The sequence below is a fragment of the Sander vitreus genome, chromosome 17, assembly GCF_031162955.1.
Source record: "Sander vitreus isolate 19-12246 chromosome 17, sanVit1, whole genome shotgun sequence".
NCBI classification, from domain to species: Eukaryota; Metazoa; Chordata; class Actinopteri; order Perciformes; family Percidae; genus Sander; species Sander vitreus.
Genome location: NC_135871.1, coordinates 15,094,893 through 15,110,358, shown reverse-complemented (window position 1 = coordinate 15,110,358; position 15,466 = coordinate 15,094,893). Strand labels below are relative to the sequence as shown.

The following is a 15,466-nucleotide window of genomic DNA, read 5'->3' as shown; positions in this document are numbered from 1 at the left end:
TACTTTTTATTTTTTATCTAGAGAAACATAACGTGTAAACAGACCCTAGTTTTACCTAAAGGTGGCCAGCAGATGTCAGTGTGGGTTTTACTAGCAGCCCTGCATGAGCCCAACAGCTCTTCTTTACTGGTGTTGTTGATTGTTGTCTCTTCCTGTTTGGTGTTGCCTAGTTGTCAGAAGCATGTTGGCCATGAAATTCTCTAAACAGACAGCTCATCTACACCCTCTGCCAGCACAGTGACAGTAGATTTATGGTAAGAGCGGCAACTGCTGTTTAATATAATCTTTTAAAGTAAGTTTGAAACTACTAAATGTACTTCCTATGACTTGTTTGTTCTCATACAAAGTTGAAGGGTATTCTACTGTTTGGTTCATGTGAAGAAAATAATGTTTAAACTTTTCCATACCATCATAAAGATGTGAACGAATCGCTCAGAGTTGATCTCATGCTGAAATGTAGCAGTCTGGCGTTGCTTTTTGGTCCTGTGATAAACAGACTATGACCCCTTTGTCAAATTGTGTCTCTCTCTCACATATACACACACACACACACACACACACACACACACAGAAGGGCTTTCTCTCTCACAGCTGTGTCACTGCTCACTGTGAGTCACTGTAAACCAGCCAAACAAGCTGATATGGCACTTATGAATCCCCAAGAAAAGACATGGGCAGAGAAGCCGCAGGATGTTGCCAATAACATCTAGAGGCCAGTTAAAAATAACTTGTTTTTTTCAGAGGGAACGGAGCAGCAGCTACCCAGGTAAGTTGCTTTAGGTTTCAGATATGTAAATAGCCTATACTAATCGTCAGCCAATTAGCTGGATTTGTCCTGTATGGGCACCTTACTCACTCGCAGTTACCATATGATCTGCATTATTGATGGTAGGGCTATACAACAAACTTCAGTTGGTGTGATGATTATTGGGAGATTATTGACACAATCTAATTTCCTGCTATTTTTGAAACGGTATGCTATCAATGCGATGTCATATCAGGTGTGACTGATAATCTAAGGGTGATACTCTCAGAAAAAAATCAGTAATGAATGACAAGAGAAACCTTCATTGATCAAAAGACCAAACACTGTGACGTCGCGCTAACACAAAAATCACTTCCGAGTAGGCAGTTGATTTAAATAGCGGAGATATAAGAAATCGGCAAACTTGTTTATTTCTGTTGTCATTTTCAGCTATAACTGTAACGTTTAGAGTAGACCAAACACGATGATCCGACCTATCGGGCCTTTCTGCTGTTGAAATTGTTCTGTCTTGCTTTCATCACGTCCAAGAACAACCAAATTAATATGTCGTTACGAACAGCAACAACTCACCACCGCTCAGACTAACTGCTTAGTGTTGAAACGTGAAAACATCAAACATGCATTTTAGATGAATGAAATACGAGTATATCCAGTTGTTCCCAGTTGTTTGCTTTGCTCAACGCCGTGAGGGACGGCAAATTGGTTTTCCTAGGATGGCGAAGGCATGGGGTAGGCATGACCCGCCCTACTCCCCCTCTGATTGGCCAGTACTTGTTGACTTCGTTGGTTTGGTTGGTCAGGTTTAGGCATCTAGTGGGATTGGCTAGGGTTAGGACTGTCAGGGTAAGCCAATCAGAGGCGAGTAAGGCGGGACATGCCATTTTCAGCTGATATTTTTGGTATTGCATAACAATATGGACAAGATTTGGACAAGTCATTTATTTTTTATTTGATGGTTCCAGCTTTTTAAATATAAATACAGTCAGGTCCATAAATATTGGGACATCGACACAATTCTAATCTTTTTGGCTCTATACACCACCACAATGGAGTTGAAATGAAACGAACAAGATGTGCTTTAACTGCAGACTTTCAGCTTTAATTTGAGGGTATTTACATCCAAATCAGGTGAACGGTGTAGGAATTACAACAGTTTGTATATGTGCCTCCCACTTTTTAAGGGACCAAAAGTAATTGGACAGATTAACAATCATAAATCAAACTTTCACTTTTCAATACTTGGTTGCAAATCCTTTGCATTCAATTACAGCCTGAAGTCTGGAACGCATAGACATCACCAGACGCTGGGTTTCATCCCTGGTGATGCTCTGCCAGGCCTCTACTGCGACTGTCTTCAGTTCCTGCTTGTTCTTGGGGCATTTTCCCTTCAGTTTTGTCTTCAGCAAGTGAAATGCATGCTCAATCGGATTCAGGTCAGGTGATTGACTTGGCCATTGCATAACATTCCACTTCTTTCCCTTAAAGAACTCTTTGGTTGCTTTCTGCAGTATAGCTTCGGGTCATTGTCCATCTGCACTGTGAAGCGCCGTCCAATGAGTTCTGGAAGCATTTGGCTGAATATGAGCAGATAATATTGTCCCGAAACACTTCAGAATTCATCCTGCCTGCTTTTGTCAGCAGTCACATCATCAATAAATACAAGAGAACCAGTTCCATTGGCAGCCATACATGCCCACGCTCATGACACTACCACCACCATACTTCACTGATGAGGTGGTATGCTTTGGATCATGAGCAGTTCCTTTCCTTCTCCATACTCTTCTCTTCCCATCACTCTGGTACAAGTTGATCTTTGTCTCATCTGTCCATAGGATGTTGTTCCAGAAATGTGAAGGCTTTTTTTAGATGTTGTTTGGCAAACTCTAATCTGGCCTTCCTGTTTTTGAGGCTCACCAATGGTTTACATCTTGTAGTGAACCCTCTGTATTCACTCTGGTGAAGTCTTCTGATTGTTGACTTTGACACACATACACCTACCTCCTGGAGAGTGTTCTTGATCTGGCCAACTGTTGTGAAGGGTGTTTTCTTCACCAGGAAAGTATTCTTCGGTCATCCACCACAGTTGTTTTCCGTGGTCTTCCGGGTCTTTTTGGTGTTGCTGAGCTCACCGGTGCGTTTCTTTTCTTTTTAAGAATGTTCCAAACAGTTGATTTGGCCACACCTAATGTTTTTTTGCTATCTCTCTGATGGGTTTGTTTAGATTTTTCAGCCTAATGATGGCTTGCTTCACTGATAGTGACAGCTCTTTGGATCTCATATTGAGAGTTGACAGCAACAGATTCCAAATGCAAATAGCACACTTGAAATGAACTCTGGACCTTTTATCTGCTCCTTGTAAATGGGATAAAGAGGGAATAACACACACCTGGCCATGGAACAGCTGAGCAGCCAATTGTCCCATTACTTTTGGTCCCTTAGAAAGTGGGAGGCACATATACAAACTGTTGTAATTCCTACACCGTTCACCTGATTTGGATGTAAATACCCTCAAATTAAAGCTGAAAGTCTGCAGTTAAAGCACATCTTGTTCGTTTCATTTCAACTCCATTGTGGTGGTGTATAGAGCCAAAAAGATTAGAATTGTGTCGATGTCCCAATATTTATGGACCTGACTGTATGAGGCTGCAACTAACAATTACTTTTTTTTATCGATTAGTCTGCTCATTCATTCATCAATTAATCAGTTTACTATAATGTAAGACAACAAAAAGCAGTAAAATTTCACACTGGAAAAGCTGAAACCATCAAATAGTTTACATTTTTGCTCGAATAAATGGTTTTGTCGATGATCAAAACACTTTTTTTCTCCATCTGCAGCTTAATTGACTAATCATTTCATCTCTAGTGAGGATTAGTGTCTTTTCTTGTTTTTACATTACAGTACACTGAATATTTTGAGGTTTTGGACTGTTTTCATAATATTCTGATGTTTTACAGACCAGACGGATAATCAATTAATAAAGAAAATAATCATTAGTTGCAGCCCTTAAATTGTCGTAGTTCCCAGATCCAGTAAGTAAACACAGAGCAGACTTACTTATTCTATAATTCTGCTCACTCAACTACTGTAACTGTCTAAGTACTAACCAGCTATGAAAATACTGGCTCTTTTATGTAGGAGCATTTATAGATATATTATAGTAGTCATCCTTTTTAAACCTATTGCTGTCTCATTTATTGCTGATACCTGAAAGCTGCTTACTTGGGTAATTTGAAGTATGTATCTGCTGTTCAGTCAGCATGTAGACTATTGCTCACATTCAGCAGCTAATAGTCATGTTGGTTTAGCCTTGCAGACCTTTGGAGCAGTCAGGACGACAGGGCGAGCAGCCCTGTAGTGAGCGTATCAGAGGGTCAAAGGGCAAAAACTAGGAAAAGACAAAGCAGAGTGTTGTTCATCAGTACCTGAGTCTGTCTGTGGGAGAGGATCGTACTTACTCTGCTTGTTTTGTGCATGGTTAGTGACTCACTTTTTTGTTTTTGTTTTAATATGAATTGACACCTATGGAACAGAGAGGATATTCACACTCAAGTCAGTTTAAATTCCTGTTTGTTTGGTTTGAGACATACTGTAAAACATAGGCCTGCTTTTTGTGGATTGGGGTGTCAGTGAATATTTTTACTGTACAGTCACAGACCACATAGATGATGTAATAGCCCTAAGTAGCCGGTAGTATGTAGTGCTGGGTCACGTTGAATAAGAGCACAAAGAAGCTGCCCCACAGCAGCATCCCTAGTAGCAGTCCTAGTATATCATTTCTGCCACATGCATGCCTTCACAGTATGTATTACTGTGTTATTGTTTGTCTTTTTTTAAACAAAAGTGCATTTTTTGTGTGGTTTCAGCTCCTAAAATGTGATGGTTTGCTTCATTTCTCTGTTTTATATCATTTAGGATGGAAACTAACAGCTATTTTCATTATTAATTAATTATTTAGTCGATGAAATGTCAGAAAATTGTGAAAAATGTCAGTCAATAATTCCAAGCGCCCAAGGGGATGTATTCAAATTACATATTTTCTCTGGCCAACAGTCCAAAACCCAAAGATATTCAGTTTGACAAAAAAAGAGAAAAGCACAAAATCCTCATTAGCTTGAATAATAGATTGCTTGGAGTTTTTGCTTGAAAAATTAGTCAAATGATTTATTTATTATCAAAATACTTCCAGATAAATGTCCTCACAATTGATTAATTGACTAATCCTTTCAGCTATAATATTGTAGATTGTATAGCTTTTGATTTAAGGACTTTTGATTTGTTGAATAAAGACATCAGTTTGGGCTCTGGGAAATTGTGATGTGCATTTTGACTAAATGATTATTACTTAGTTGATAAAATAAGGTGAGGTGAAGTGTGAGGATTTGCTCTGCTTTTCTCTGTTTTATATCACTGTAAACTCATGTCTTAATAAAACAAGACATTTGAAGATATCACCTGGACATTTGTTGCTATTTTCTGATATTTAATAGACAAAACAACTAATTCATTAATTGAGAAAATAATCTGCAGATTAATCAATAATTATTAGTCACAGCCCTGGCTTATATACAGTTAGACAAGTGGTTGTCATAGTATGCACATTGAATAGTAATGACAATGGGTGAGTTTTAGGCAGTTTTGCATTCAAATAACAGGACTGACAGTGACAAAGACAGTAATGAAAACACAGTGGAGAAATAAGTGGTAATTATCAAAAATTATTTTCATCTTTGATGACTTAACACTGTACATGTCTGTATCTGCAGTAGCATGGCACCGGCAGGGGACAGTGTGAGTGCCTGGAGCTGTAAGCAGGTGGCCCAGTGGCTGCAGGAAGAAGGCTTCAGGGAGTATGTGGAGCTATTGTGCGCCCAGCACCGCCTGGATGGCCCTAGCCTGCTGGCTCTGACTGAGGCTGACCTGCGCGGGCCTCCACTGGGCCTCACCGTGTTGGGAGACATCAAGAGGCTGACCATAGCCATTCGCCGGCTCCAGAGACAGAACCAGGCCCAGCTGGAGGTGCAGGGTCTCCTGCCTACAGACAGTCTCCCTACTGGGCTCTCGGCGGGCGCCGCAGGGGGCGAGTGGAGCTGTGATGAGGCTGACAGGAGTTATAACGGAGGGGATGGCTTGTGTAACGGGACTGAGCTGAGGTTGAGGAATGGTCACAGATCTGGATACGGTTCAGGAGGTGCAGTGTGTCATACACACTCCAATGGGAGGTATAGGCAGCACCTGGCCGGCAGATTGGACCCAGAGGTGTGGAAGACGATCATCAGTTCCATATATGTCTTTTTTGTGTTTGGATTCACATCTTTTGTCATGGTCATCGTACATGAGCGTGTCCCGGACATGAGGACGTACCCACCACTGCCTGACATATTTCTGGACAGGTATAAGTGCATGTATCCAGTGCATGTTGAGCATACTCCAAAGTTCATGTACACATTCTCTCGCACTCATATCTAATCTGCACGCTAATACACATGTTTTTGTACTCTGGCAGTGTTCCCAGAATCCCCTGGGCTTTTGCAATGGCTGAGGCCTGTGGCCTCATCCTGTGTTACATGTTTCTGTTGATCCTGCTCCTCCACAAACACAGGTACTGTAGTCCACCGTTCCAGCTATTCCCATCACTAATCCACTGTGTTGTAATAATATGTGCAAGAAGACCACATCACCGCTAAAACACAAAGTGTCTGGCATGCAAATATAAACATTTTGGGCAAGGAATAAATTCCTTGAATGTTCTTCTTTATTTCAGGTCCATTCTCTTCAGACGACTGTGTTCTTTGATGGGAACTGTGTTTTTGCTTCGTTGTTGCACCATGTTTGTTACCTCGCTCTCTGTGCCTGGGCAGCACCTGAAGTGTGCCAGTAAGGTGGGAAGATTATGTGCAGATTAGATAAAGTTTGCCATTTGCCAACTGTGGAGTGGCCATTCATTCGTGTTGCTATTGGCAGTGTTACAGTTTATTCTTGACTCAGCATTCCCACTGTGATTCGTGTGATTCACAGCATGACAGATAACTGATGTCTTTTCTTCCTCAGACATACGGGGATTCCTGGGGAAAGCTACAGAGGGCGCTACTGATCTGGAGTGGATTTGGGATGACTCTGACAGGCGTCCAAACGTGTGGAGACTACATGTTCAGTGGACACACTGTTGTTATCACATTGCTCAACTTCTTTGTGACTGAATGTGAGTGTCAATACTTTTTTGTTTTTTCCTCAATTACAGTATGACTTTAGAGTATGTGTGACCTTTGTTAAAGGATAAAGCTGGTGGTATCCTATATTTTCCTTATTGTCAACAAATCCCTTGAAGAGAAAAAAACAAAAAACAGTAGTGTTTTGTCCATCTCTCAATACTTTCTGAAGCCAAGCCAATTGGTTCCTATTAAAGAAATCCTTTTAAGTAATTTACATAAACAGTACACACCACAGGACAGATAGAAATATTGCTGAGGTCTACCGTTTGAAATGCAGTTTTGGAGATGCACCATTCACCAGCACCTTAGCCTCAGCCCCCAGCACTAACACCGCACCGGGCTACACTGTGATGCTTTTTATTTTTTTATTTCTGTAAAGGGACTTTTTTTTCTTGTTGCTGCATGGAGATTATCCTCGGTGTCTGGGCTGAAAGTTGTGTTGTTCCCAGCGTCCGGACCTGTTAGAGGCCGGTGCTGGTAGTTGTTGTACGTGGATTAAAAACGCAATTGCATTTACACTTGTGTCTAATGTGGTAACAAAGCATCCCTGACCACCTCTGGTTGTGGTTTGTCCGAATCGACTCACAATCCGTCCTGCGTTTTAGGTGCATTTACACCTGTACTTTCATGTGGTCTAGCACTAACCAATTGCAATCCGATCACCCAAAACACATTTTAATCCCAGGTGTAAAGGGGGCCTATGAGACTCACTGATGTGTTTTTAATTGTTCTTTGGCGACATTAGAGCTCCATGGCACAGAGGAATAAGCTGTATCAGGCTTTGGGTATGCTGCACACTGTAATCTTTAGTGAGTAAATTTGTTGGACTACTTTCAGCCATGGATTAATTAATTTGCTGTGCAAGTCAGCCGGAATGTGTAGATGAGATTGATTCAACATAAATTACAGTGTTGTTAGTTGGATCAATTCACTGTTTGTTTTGATCTTTTCATGGGATTTGTTGACAATAAGAAAAAAATATAATATATGTCACTATATTTATCCTTTAATGTTTCCTTTGAATTGCAGACACTCCACGAACCTGGAATCTGATTCACACCATCTCCTGGGTGTTGAACCTGTTTGGGATTTTCTTCATCCTGGCGGCTCACGAGCACTACTCCATCGACGTGTTCATCGCCTTCTACATCACCACCCGCCTCTTCCTCTACTACCACACTTTAGCCAACACCCGAGCCTACCAGCAGAGTAGGAGGGCACGCATTTGGTTCCCCATGTTCTCTTTCTTTGAGTGCAATGTCAACGGACCTGTCCCCAACCAGTATCACTGGCCCTTCAACAAACCAGCCTTCATGAAAACTCTGATTGGCTAGATTAGCCTTTTAAAGATCAGAAGCTGCAATTCGCATGGACTCTAATCTTAAAACCTGAATGAGAAACTTTTTACTTGATATGCTGCTGTTTATCTTTGGATGGTTATAAGTGTATTATGCGGGAGTGTCCCCCCCCCATTTGTATAAATAGATGTTTTTTATTTTGTCAACTAATCTTATGTTTAAAGAAATAGTTTGAGATTTTGGGATATATGCTTATTTGCGTTCTTGCCGAAAGTTTGATGTGAAGCTACAATACCCCTCTCTGAGAGTGGTATCGATCTTCTCATCTCAGAGTTAGATGAGAAAGTGAATACGTTTATTTTCCAATTATTTTTTAAAGTTATCTGCACATTACTGCCAAGTAAAACAAAGAAATGTAGTTTATTATGAGGCCTCTGCGGGTACGTATATTTTCATGGAGATTTATTTGCCTCTGGTTAATCACTTTTATTGTTTATGTTCCACTTTGGAGATGTTTAAGGTTCACGTGTGGTTTGGGTTGTTAGTCTCACTCAACATCTACAGTGAAAAACTGATCGTGGTTCACACCGCTGTAGTGCAGGTTGGTACTGTAGTTGTGGGTTTTTGGAAGTTGTTGTGGTGACAGTTTACATTTTGTTTTGCTGCAAAGAGATTTGACACGTTTGGTGACTACTGCCAAAGGAGCAATTGTTTCTTTTGATGTGCAACGAGAAAAAACAATTCCTGTTCTCCTCAAAAAGAGCTCTGTTTCAGTCACTGTTTTGTTTTTTCGTTTACACTTCATAAATTGAACTCTACATCGTGTCCTATGGATAGTGTAGCTTTTTTTTTTTTTTTTTTACATTTACACTTAAACTCAACCAAATATCTGAACATGTATTGTATTGTTCAATTTTGCCAATCAGTCCTTAGTAGAATTATCTCTTTATCCTAATTTGATACTATGTTGTTTTTTTTGTTTTGTTTTTTACAGATTGTTAATTATGTAATGAGTATAGAAATGTATGAAGATGGATTTTGTTGAAGTTATATTGTTCAGAGTTTTCCTCTTTTTGCACAGTGCAAAGACTTGCTGTTTGGATTACAAAGTTTCAAAAGTATATTGTTTACTATGCCATGGTTGATCCAAACTATATCTTTTCAATAATTGTTTACAATGTGCGGCTTTATTTGCAATGCAAGTAATTTATCTTTAATAATGATTTTAGTAATGAACTAATAATCTTAATCTTTCTCTGCCTGTTGGCTCAGAAATAAAAGTTTACAGATGAGGTTAACAGTTTTTACAAACTTCCATGGCTGCTTTTTAACTAATGGGTTTGCTTTTTGCATTTTTTGAATAAAATCAATTATAAATATTATTAGAAATCCAGATTTCTTGTGAGTTTTTAAAAACAACATGCAGTATCTGTCATGGGTAAAATGCATGGACTGTATACTGTATGTTTTATCAGATATTTGTTTTAAGGTGGAGAAGATAAGCAGGTATGTTGATATTAAAGGCACACCTCAGATAAAATGTCAACATGTCATTTTTTTTTACCTTTATTTAACCAGGTAGGCCTTTGAGAACAGGTTCTCATTTGCAACGGTGACCTGGCCAAGAAAAGCATAGGCGTGCAGGACAACGTATAGTTTCACATTCAATACAGTACAAGAATACAGAATACAATAGGCTACGTGAAGTGCAGATTAAGTGGGCATTACAAATGCGGTACGTAGTGAGGTGTAAGTCTATGGATATGCAATACATGAACAGAGAGTCAATACACTGCTGAGATGGTGTAATGAGTCAATAAACAGTCTAGTGGTCTAGTTAGTGACGTAGATCAGTTATAACACAATAAATATATATATATATATATATATATATATATATATATATATATATATATATATATATATATATATATATATGAATAGACAATCTAGATAAATGCTAAGTGAAGAGTCAATATACAGTTAGTACAAGTTGCAGTCTATTAAGTGAGGTAGATCAGTAATAACACAGTAAGCAGTAATATAAATGCTGAATGTAGAGAAGAGACATCATACAGTACGTGCAAATAGTGGTCTAGGTAGTGATGTAGATCAATAATAATACAATATGATTCACTGAGGTGTGCCTCATACCTGCTTCTCTTCCCCACCTTAGAACAAATATCTGATAAAAACATGTATTTGTCATATCACTATTCAAATATTATCAATAAAGATATGCAGGGGTGCACACCTTAATATAAGGCCTCCGTTAGAGATTACTCACATAGACCAGCTTCCTGTTGACCGACTCACTTTACATCTGAGGATGGTACGTATTTGATCATTTAGAGAAGCCATGAACATGTAGAGCTTAGGAATAAGAGTCTTTTATTTGTAAAGTCAGGTCTTAACTTGTAGTTTGACTTTGTTATTATTATAAAATATGCTACACAAGATATGGATAGATATATTGGACTTTAAAGACATAATTGCAGATTGTACTTTATATTTTACGGCCAAAATTTAAGTAATATTGGAGTGCATAGTTTAGCTTTACGGTTACCTTCAAATTCCTGCAGGATTCAAGTTTAGTCCCTCTGCACCATTTATTATATTATTATTAATAGTATTATTGTTTATAGTAGTAGGAGTTTTAGTGGTGGGGGTAAAAGATAATTCAGCAAGTAAAATCAACAACAAAAGTGGTTTAGTAAATAATGTTACTGGTGATTCCTTCACATAATGATTAACATTATTACACAAATGTAAATACTGCAGATAAGGTGCAAACACTTCTTAGTGGTTTAAAGACTAGTTAATCTTGCTTAATGTAAGCTGTGAATCAAATCCTTACAAATCTATCTCCTGCAGACTAAATGACATCAATCTTATTTTTACATGCAGTATGTTGCACACAAATGTATTTTGCATGTAAATGTATTCAAGTGCCCTTTTGTATAGAACTGAATGATTTGGAATGATGAGAAATCACTTAAACATGCAAATAGCTACAATGCTAGCAAAGGCCTACTGATACTGAAACCATGTTTTCCTTTTGGCATTTTTAGTCTCTTTCACATAAAATACTTGGTTTGTCTGACCAGTATGAGACAAAGCAGGCATGAATAAAAGCCAGACATTTCCTTTCCATGTTTAGGAGATTTTAAAAGGATGATAAAGAAGTGTGTAAATACACTGCAGAGACTATAAAACATGCACCATGTTTACAGATGTCTTTTCTTTACTCTTTTAGGCTTCTCTCCATGTATTTCTTTGTCTGCTGGGACTGGTTGTCCTGTGTCACTCTGACAGCTTCTTCCATAAGTTAGAGCTGAAAGATCCGAAAAACCCTCCAAAAGGTGAGTCGACATGATTACATTTGGAAGAGACAGAATATAACAACAGTTTGGCAGCAACTTATCTCTGCTATATTGGAAGGAAGGTGGACAAACTAGCATTAAGTCCTTCTTCATCTATGTCTTCATTATGAATGCATCATTTAGTTGTTTGTTTGTTTACCTGGTTTACCTGCTGACTCAAAACCACACCTATATGCACACATCGATATACTCACACAGTCACTGCCACATATTTTTCAGAGCTTGATAAGTGGCTCAACAGCTCCTCTGAACTGTAGTTTTATTTCTTTACATAGGGTGTGTGGATGAGGATGGAAAGCAGCACGATTTTGGCTCTACATGGGACAGAGACTGCATGACGTGCTCTTGTACAATGGAGGGCTTGAGCTGCAGTGACAAGTATGATTTTCATGGTTTTATTTATTACATTTCACATTCATTACACATTTTCCAGCAACTCTAACTGTATGAGAAGTATTGGGGCCTATTATAATTAAAGCAACACTTGGCATGAATGATAACAAATAAAAGATGTATGTGTATTCTGTGTTTCATCAAACTGATATATTGGTCCTATATAGCTACTAGTTGATTGTGATGGGAAAAATAAAGCTCTGAGATAGAGACAGGAATATTGTCCTCGGCATAGTGTTTCATTTATGACCCATCTCTTGCACCCACCCCCCCTCATCTCTAATCATTTTTGTTATAGTCCCTAATTTGTTCGAAGCCATTTTCTGAAGACTTAAACTTATTAAAATGATTCTTTCTTTTTATCTTTTAGCATGCCTGATGCAAACACCGTAGCTTTTCCTGCGCACTGTGAGTTGGTTGTTGACAAGGATGCCTGCTCTGCCAAGGTGGTGATGAAGTCAGACAAGACTAAGGAGTGTAACCCTATCTGAACACACTACAAAGTGACCTGTACACATTAGGGACAACTGAAGTCCAAGGTTATAGGGTCTTTAATCTTGTTTGTATGTTATCAACTAGTTTGTGTACATACAACAAACTACCAATAAACACAGACTAATCAACATTTGTCTTGCTTTTCATGTTTAAATGTCACTGACAAGATTAAACCTAAAAACCCCGCTCCAGCTCTGTTTCTTCTTGCCTGCTTTATGTCTCTATAACAGCACTTACAGTTGGTCATTTTCAGCATGTCATTGAATAAATCCACCACTGTGTGACAGCAGAGCTCAGTGCTCAGAAGGGGAAGTCAACTTGGCTGAGCCAATATAAAACAATCGATAGACAAATAACTGAAATTTCATCTTTACTGAAAATGTGTAAAATAAGAGAACATTGAAATAGGCAGTCAGTCAGCTTTTTAAGCCTTTTTCAACAAAATGCATAAAAAAATATTGTGCAAATCAATGAAGCTTTTCCAGCACCTTACAGCTGTGGTAAATTACATATTTATATACTGACTATTTCACTTCAAGCATTAAATCAGATGTCATTGTAGTCCTACTATAAACAACCAACATTCTACAGAAGGGTGACAAATTACTGTACTGTATTACTGCCTACTGTTTATTGATGTTGATTAATCTAATTTGATCATTATGAGTCAATAGAAATAAGATGATCGAATGTAAGTAGGCCTATTTTTTTTATTTATATTTTGAAATTATATTTAATTATATTGCCTATGAGTTTCTGATGGCCTACACCAGAATGTGAGTAATAGACTATCCTAAAACATAAAAACAAAATCTAGTAGGTACACCTAAAAATGTTATTCTGCTGGCTACGATCCACACACAATTGGAACCAAAACACCCACGGTATGGTGAGTGAGTGATAGCGCAGACAGGTGTCTGTATTTCACATTTCTATCTATATTCTCATCTGTAAAGTGTAGTCACCTCAGTAAGCCGCTAGCTGGCAATGCATTGGTTTAACCAGAGACGGTTTATAACATGGATGTAGCGAGGTCAATAAGATACACCCATGATCGAGATGTATATGCTTTAGAACAATGACTGTGAATACAGTCAGCAAGACACATTGACTTATATAAAAGGCAAGACAGCGCAACGGGTAATTTCCTGTATTTGGTCACGTGGGTTTCGCAACTGCGCCACTCGCCCCATAGTCACTGAAGTAAACTGGATCCATGTGTAACATTACGACCGAAACATGGCATTTATTAAAGACGGATAAATCCAGAGACAATATATAAGGAGAAAATTAACTTTGTTCGAGACTTGTTTCTGTATCAGCAACAAATTCTCGCGAGATCTATAGAGTATCTTTGGTCAACAACCTGTTATATTAATATTTAGCCTACTTATTCCAGCACCATTGCACTTTTGCATTGCCCTTTAGTATTACCGTTTACAACCCTCATAGAGCTGTTTGTTTACATGCGTGTATGTATGGCCAGCACCTGTACGAACTCTGCAAAAAAAATACAAAACTGTTCCCGGTTGAGACATTATTTTGGGTTACAATTGTCGATCACTTTAACAAGATACATTTTACAGCACATTTAACATGCAGATGTTGAGCAGAGCACAGAATATACTTTCAGCACCTTCATGAACATCCGGCCACTTCGGATGTGTAGTTTACCAGTCTGAAAGGAATTCACTGTTTTGGTAATTAAATTGTAACACAGAGGAGCCTCAGCTAGACTAAGTTCGTAAAGGGACTTTAGCATAAAATCTCCCAAGTCTTTATGGAGTAATTTGATTTCTTTCCTCACTCAGTTTAAAACCTGGCAAGAGACTGAGGGGAAATAACGAAAGAAAAAGGGAAAAAACGAGCCCCCATCGATGTTTCGGTAAGCCCTGAGGAGAGCCGTTGTTGGGACGTTTAAAACGTTACAGTAATTTACTAATCAGATTACGGATGTCATGTTTAGTTAACAAACTACCTTCGAGGAATTAAGATGGCCAATCAAGCAAGGTAAAGAGTCTTGAACTGTAATTTGTAACATGGTTTATTAAGAAATGACCAAAAATCATGGGTACATTTTTAAGATGCTTGAGCTTAGCTAATACAACATAACTACAAAGTCAGCAATAACATGTGGGCATTTGTCTTGAGGAGCGCATCTTTGAAATACAGCCAGTCAAGGAACGATCTTGAACCGAGGGGACGTTTACTCAGCATCATAGTCGTGTTGTTCGCGATATGAAGAGCGGTCACCGTATGTAGGCTGACTCCTATTGTCTCTGTATCCGCCACCACCGCTCCGGTACTGGCTGCCGCCGCCGCCGCCAAACCTCCCCTCATTACTGAAGCTTCTGTCGCCGTAGCTTCTGTCACTCCTATCTCCGTAACTCCTGTCACCATAACTCCTGTCTCCGTAGTATCCTCCGCCTCCTCTCCCACGCCCGCCAAATCCACCTCGTCCTCTTGGGCCCGATCCTCCGCCTCCTCTGGATCGTCCACCGCCCTTTCCTGCTTCATCCACCCGAATAGGCCGACCATCCAGAGTCTTTCCGTTCATTCCTTCCAGTGCATCTTTAGCATCTTCTGGATTGGCGTATTTCACAAAACCAAAACCGCGAGATTTCCCCGAGTCTCTGTCCATGATCACATCTACTTTTTCGATGGTTCCATATTTGCCGAAGGCCGCGGCCAGAGACTCCTCGTTGGTATCAAAACTCAGTCCTCCGACGAACAATTTACCCTCGTCAGACATCTTCAGTGTAGCTTTCACTAACAGGCGTGAAGTAGCCGATAGTGAGCCGGTCGACTGAGAGGGGGGGGAGAGAGAGCTTCGCTTCTTCTTTGTGTTTTTTTGGCGGATTGCAAAACCAACTTTAGGTGGAGCCAAAGGAGCTTTGATACAAGAACGCTTCACTTCC

The 15,466-nt window shown here is 39.3% G+C and overlaps 2 protein-coding genes and 1 pseudogene across 5 annotated transcripts; 2 read left to right on the top strand and 1 right to left on the bottom strand.

The window, feature by feature from the left end:
• The first annotated feature begins 160 nt into the window (after positions 1-160).
• On the top strand, positions 161-9,666 carry LOC144532536 (sphingomyelin synthase-related protein 1-like). Of its 4 annotated transcripts, XM_078273339.1 has the most exons (7): positions 161-254; positions 742-766; positions 5,534-6,160; positions 6,274-6,369; positions 6,532-6,649; positions 6,819-6,969; positions 8,009-9,666. In XM_078273339.1, exons 3-7 carry the CDS (start codon positions 5,538-5,540, stop codon positions 8,311-8,313), a joined length of 1,293 nt encoding a protein of 430 aa, XP_078129465.1. In that variant the 5' UTR covers positions 161-254; positions 742-766; positions 5,534-5,537; the 3' UTR covers positions 8,314-9,666. The 4 variants fall into 4 exon arrangements, with proteins under 4 accessions (XP_078129465.1, XP_078129466.1, XP_078129464.1 ...); XM_078273340.1 differs by lacking the exon at positions 742-766 and having other exon boundaries at positions 5,537-6,160; XM_078273338.1 differs by lacking the exon at positions 742-766.
• On the top strand, positions 8,789-12,733 carry msmb (microseminoprotein beta). The gene is made up of 4 exons (XM_078273750.1): positions 8,789-8,878; positions 11,534-11,639; positions 11,936-12,038; positions 12,424-12,733. The coding sequence occupies exons 1-4, from the start codon at positions 8,789-8,791 to the stop codon at positions 12,542-12,544; spliced, it is 420 nt and encodes a 139-aa protein (XP_078129876.1). The 3' UTR covers positions 12,545-12,733.
• Positions 12,734-14,574: 1,841 nt separating this feature from the next.
• Positions 14,575-15,440, bottom strand: LOC144532529 (cold-inducible RNA-binding protein B pseudogene; annotated as a pseudogene).
• Between the last annotated feature and the right edge of the window lie 26 nt (positions 15,441-15,466).

Excerpts from the sequence above, each read along its gene's own strand:
- msmb (XM_078273750.1), top strand. The coding sequence starts at position 8,789 with ATGTTTAAGGTTCACGTGTGGTTTGGGTTGTTAGTCTCACTCAACATC. Across the intron at positions 11,640-11,935 it reads TCCGAAAAACCCTCCAAAAG|GGTGTGTGGATGAGGATGGA; the intron begins GTGAGTCGACAT and ends TTCTTTACATAG. Across the intron at positions 12,039-12,423 it reads GGCTTGAGCTGCAGTGACAA|CATGCCTGATGCAAACACCG; the intron begins GTATGATTTTCA and ends TTTATCTTTTAG.
- LOC144532536 (XM_078273340.1), top strand. The coding sequence starts at position 5,538 with ATGGCACCGGCAGGGGACAGTGTGAGTGCCTGGAGCTGTAAGCAGGTG. Across the intron at positions 6,161-6,273 it reads CCTGACATATTTCTGGACAG|TGTTCCCAGAATCCCCTGGG; the intron begins GTATAAGTGCAT and ends GTACTCTGGCAG. Across the intron at positions 6,370-6,531 it reads CTGCTCCTCCACAAACACAG|GTCCATTCTCTTCAGACGAC; the intron begins GTACTGTAGTCC and ends TCTTTATTTCAG.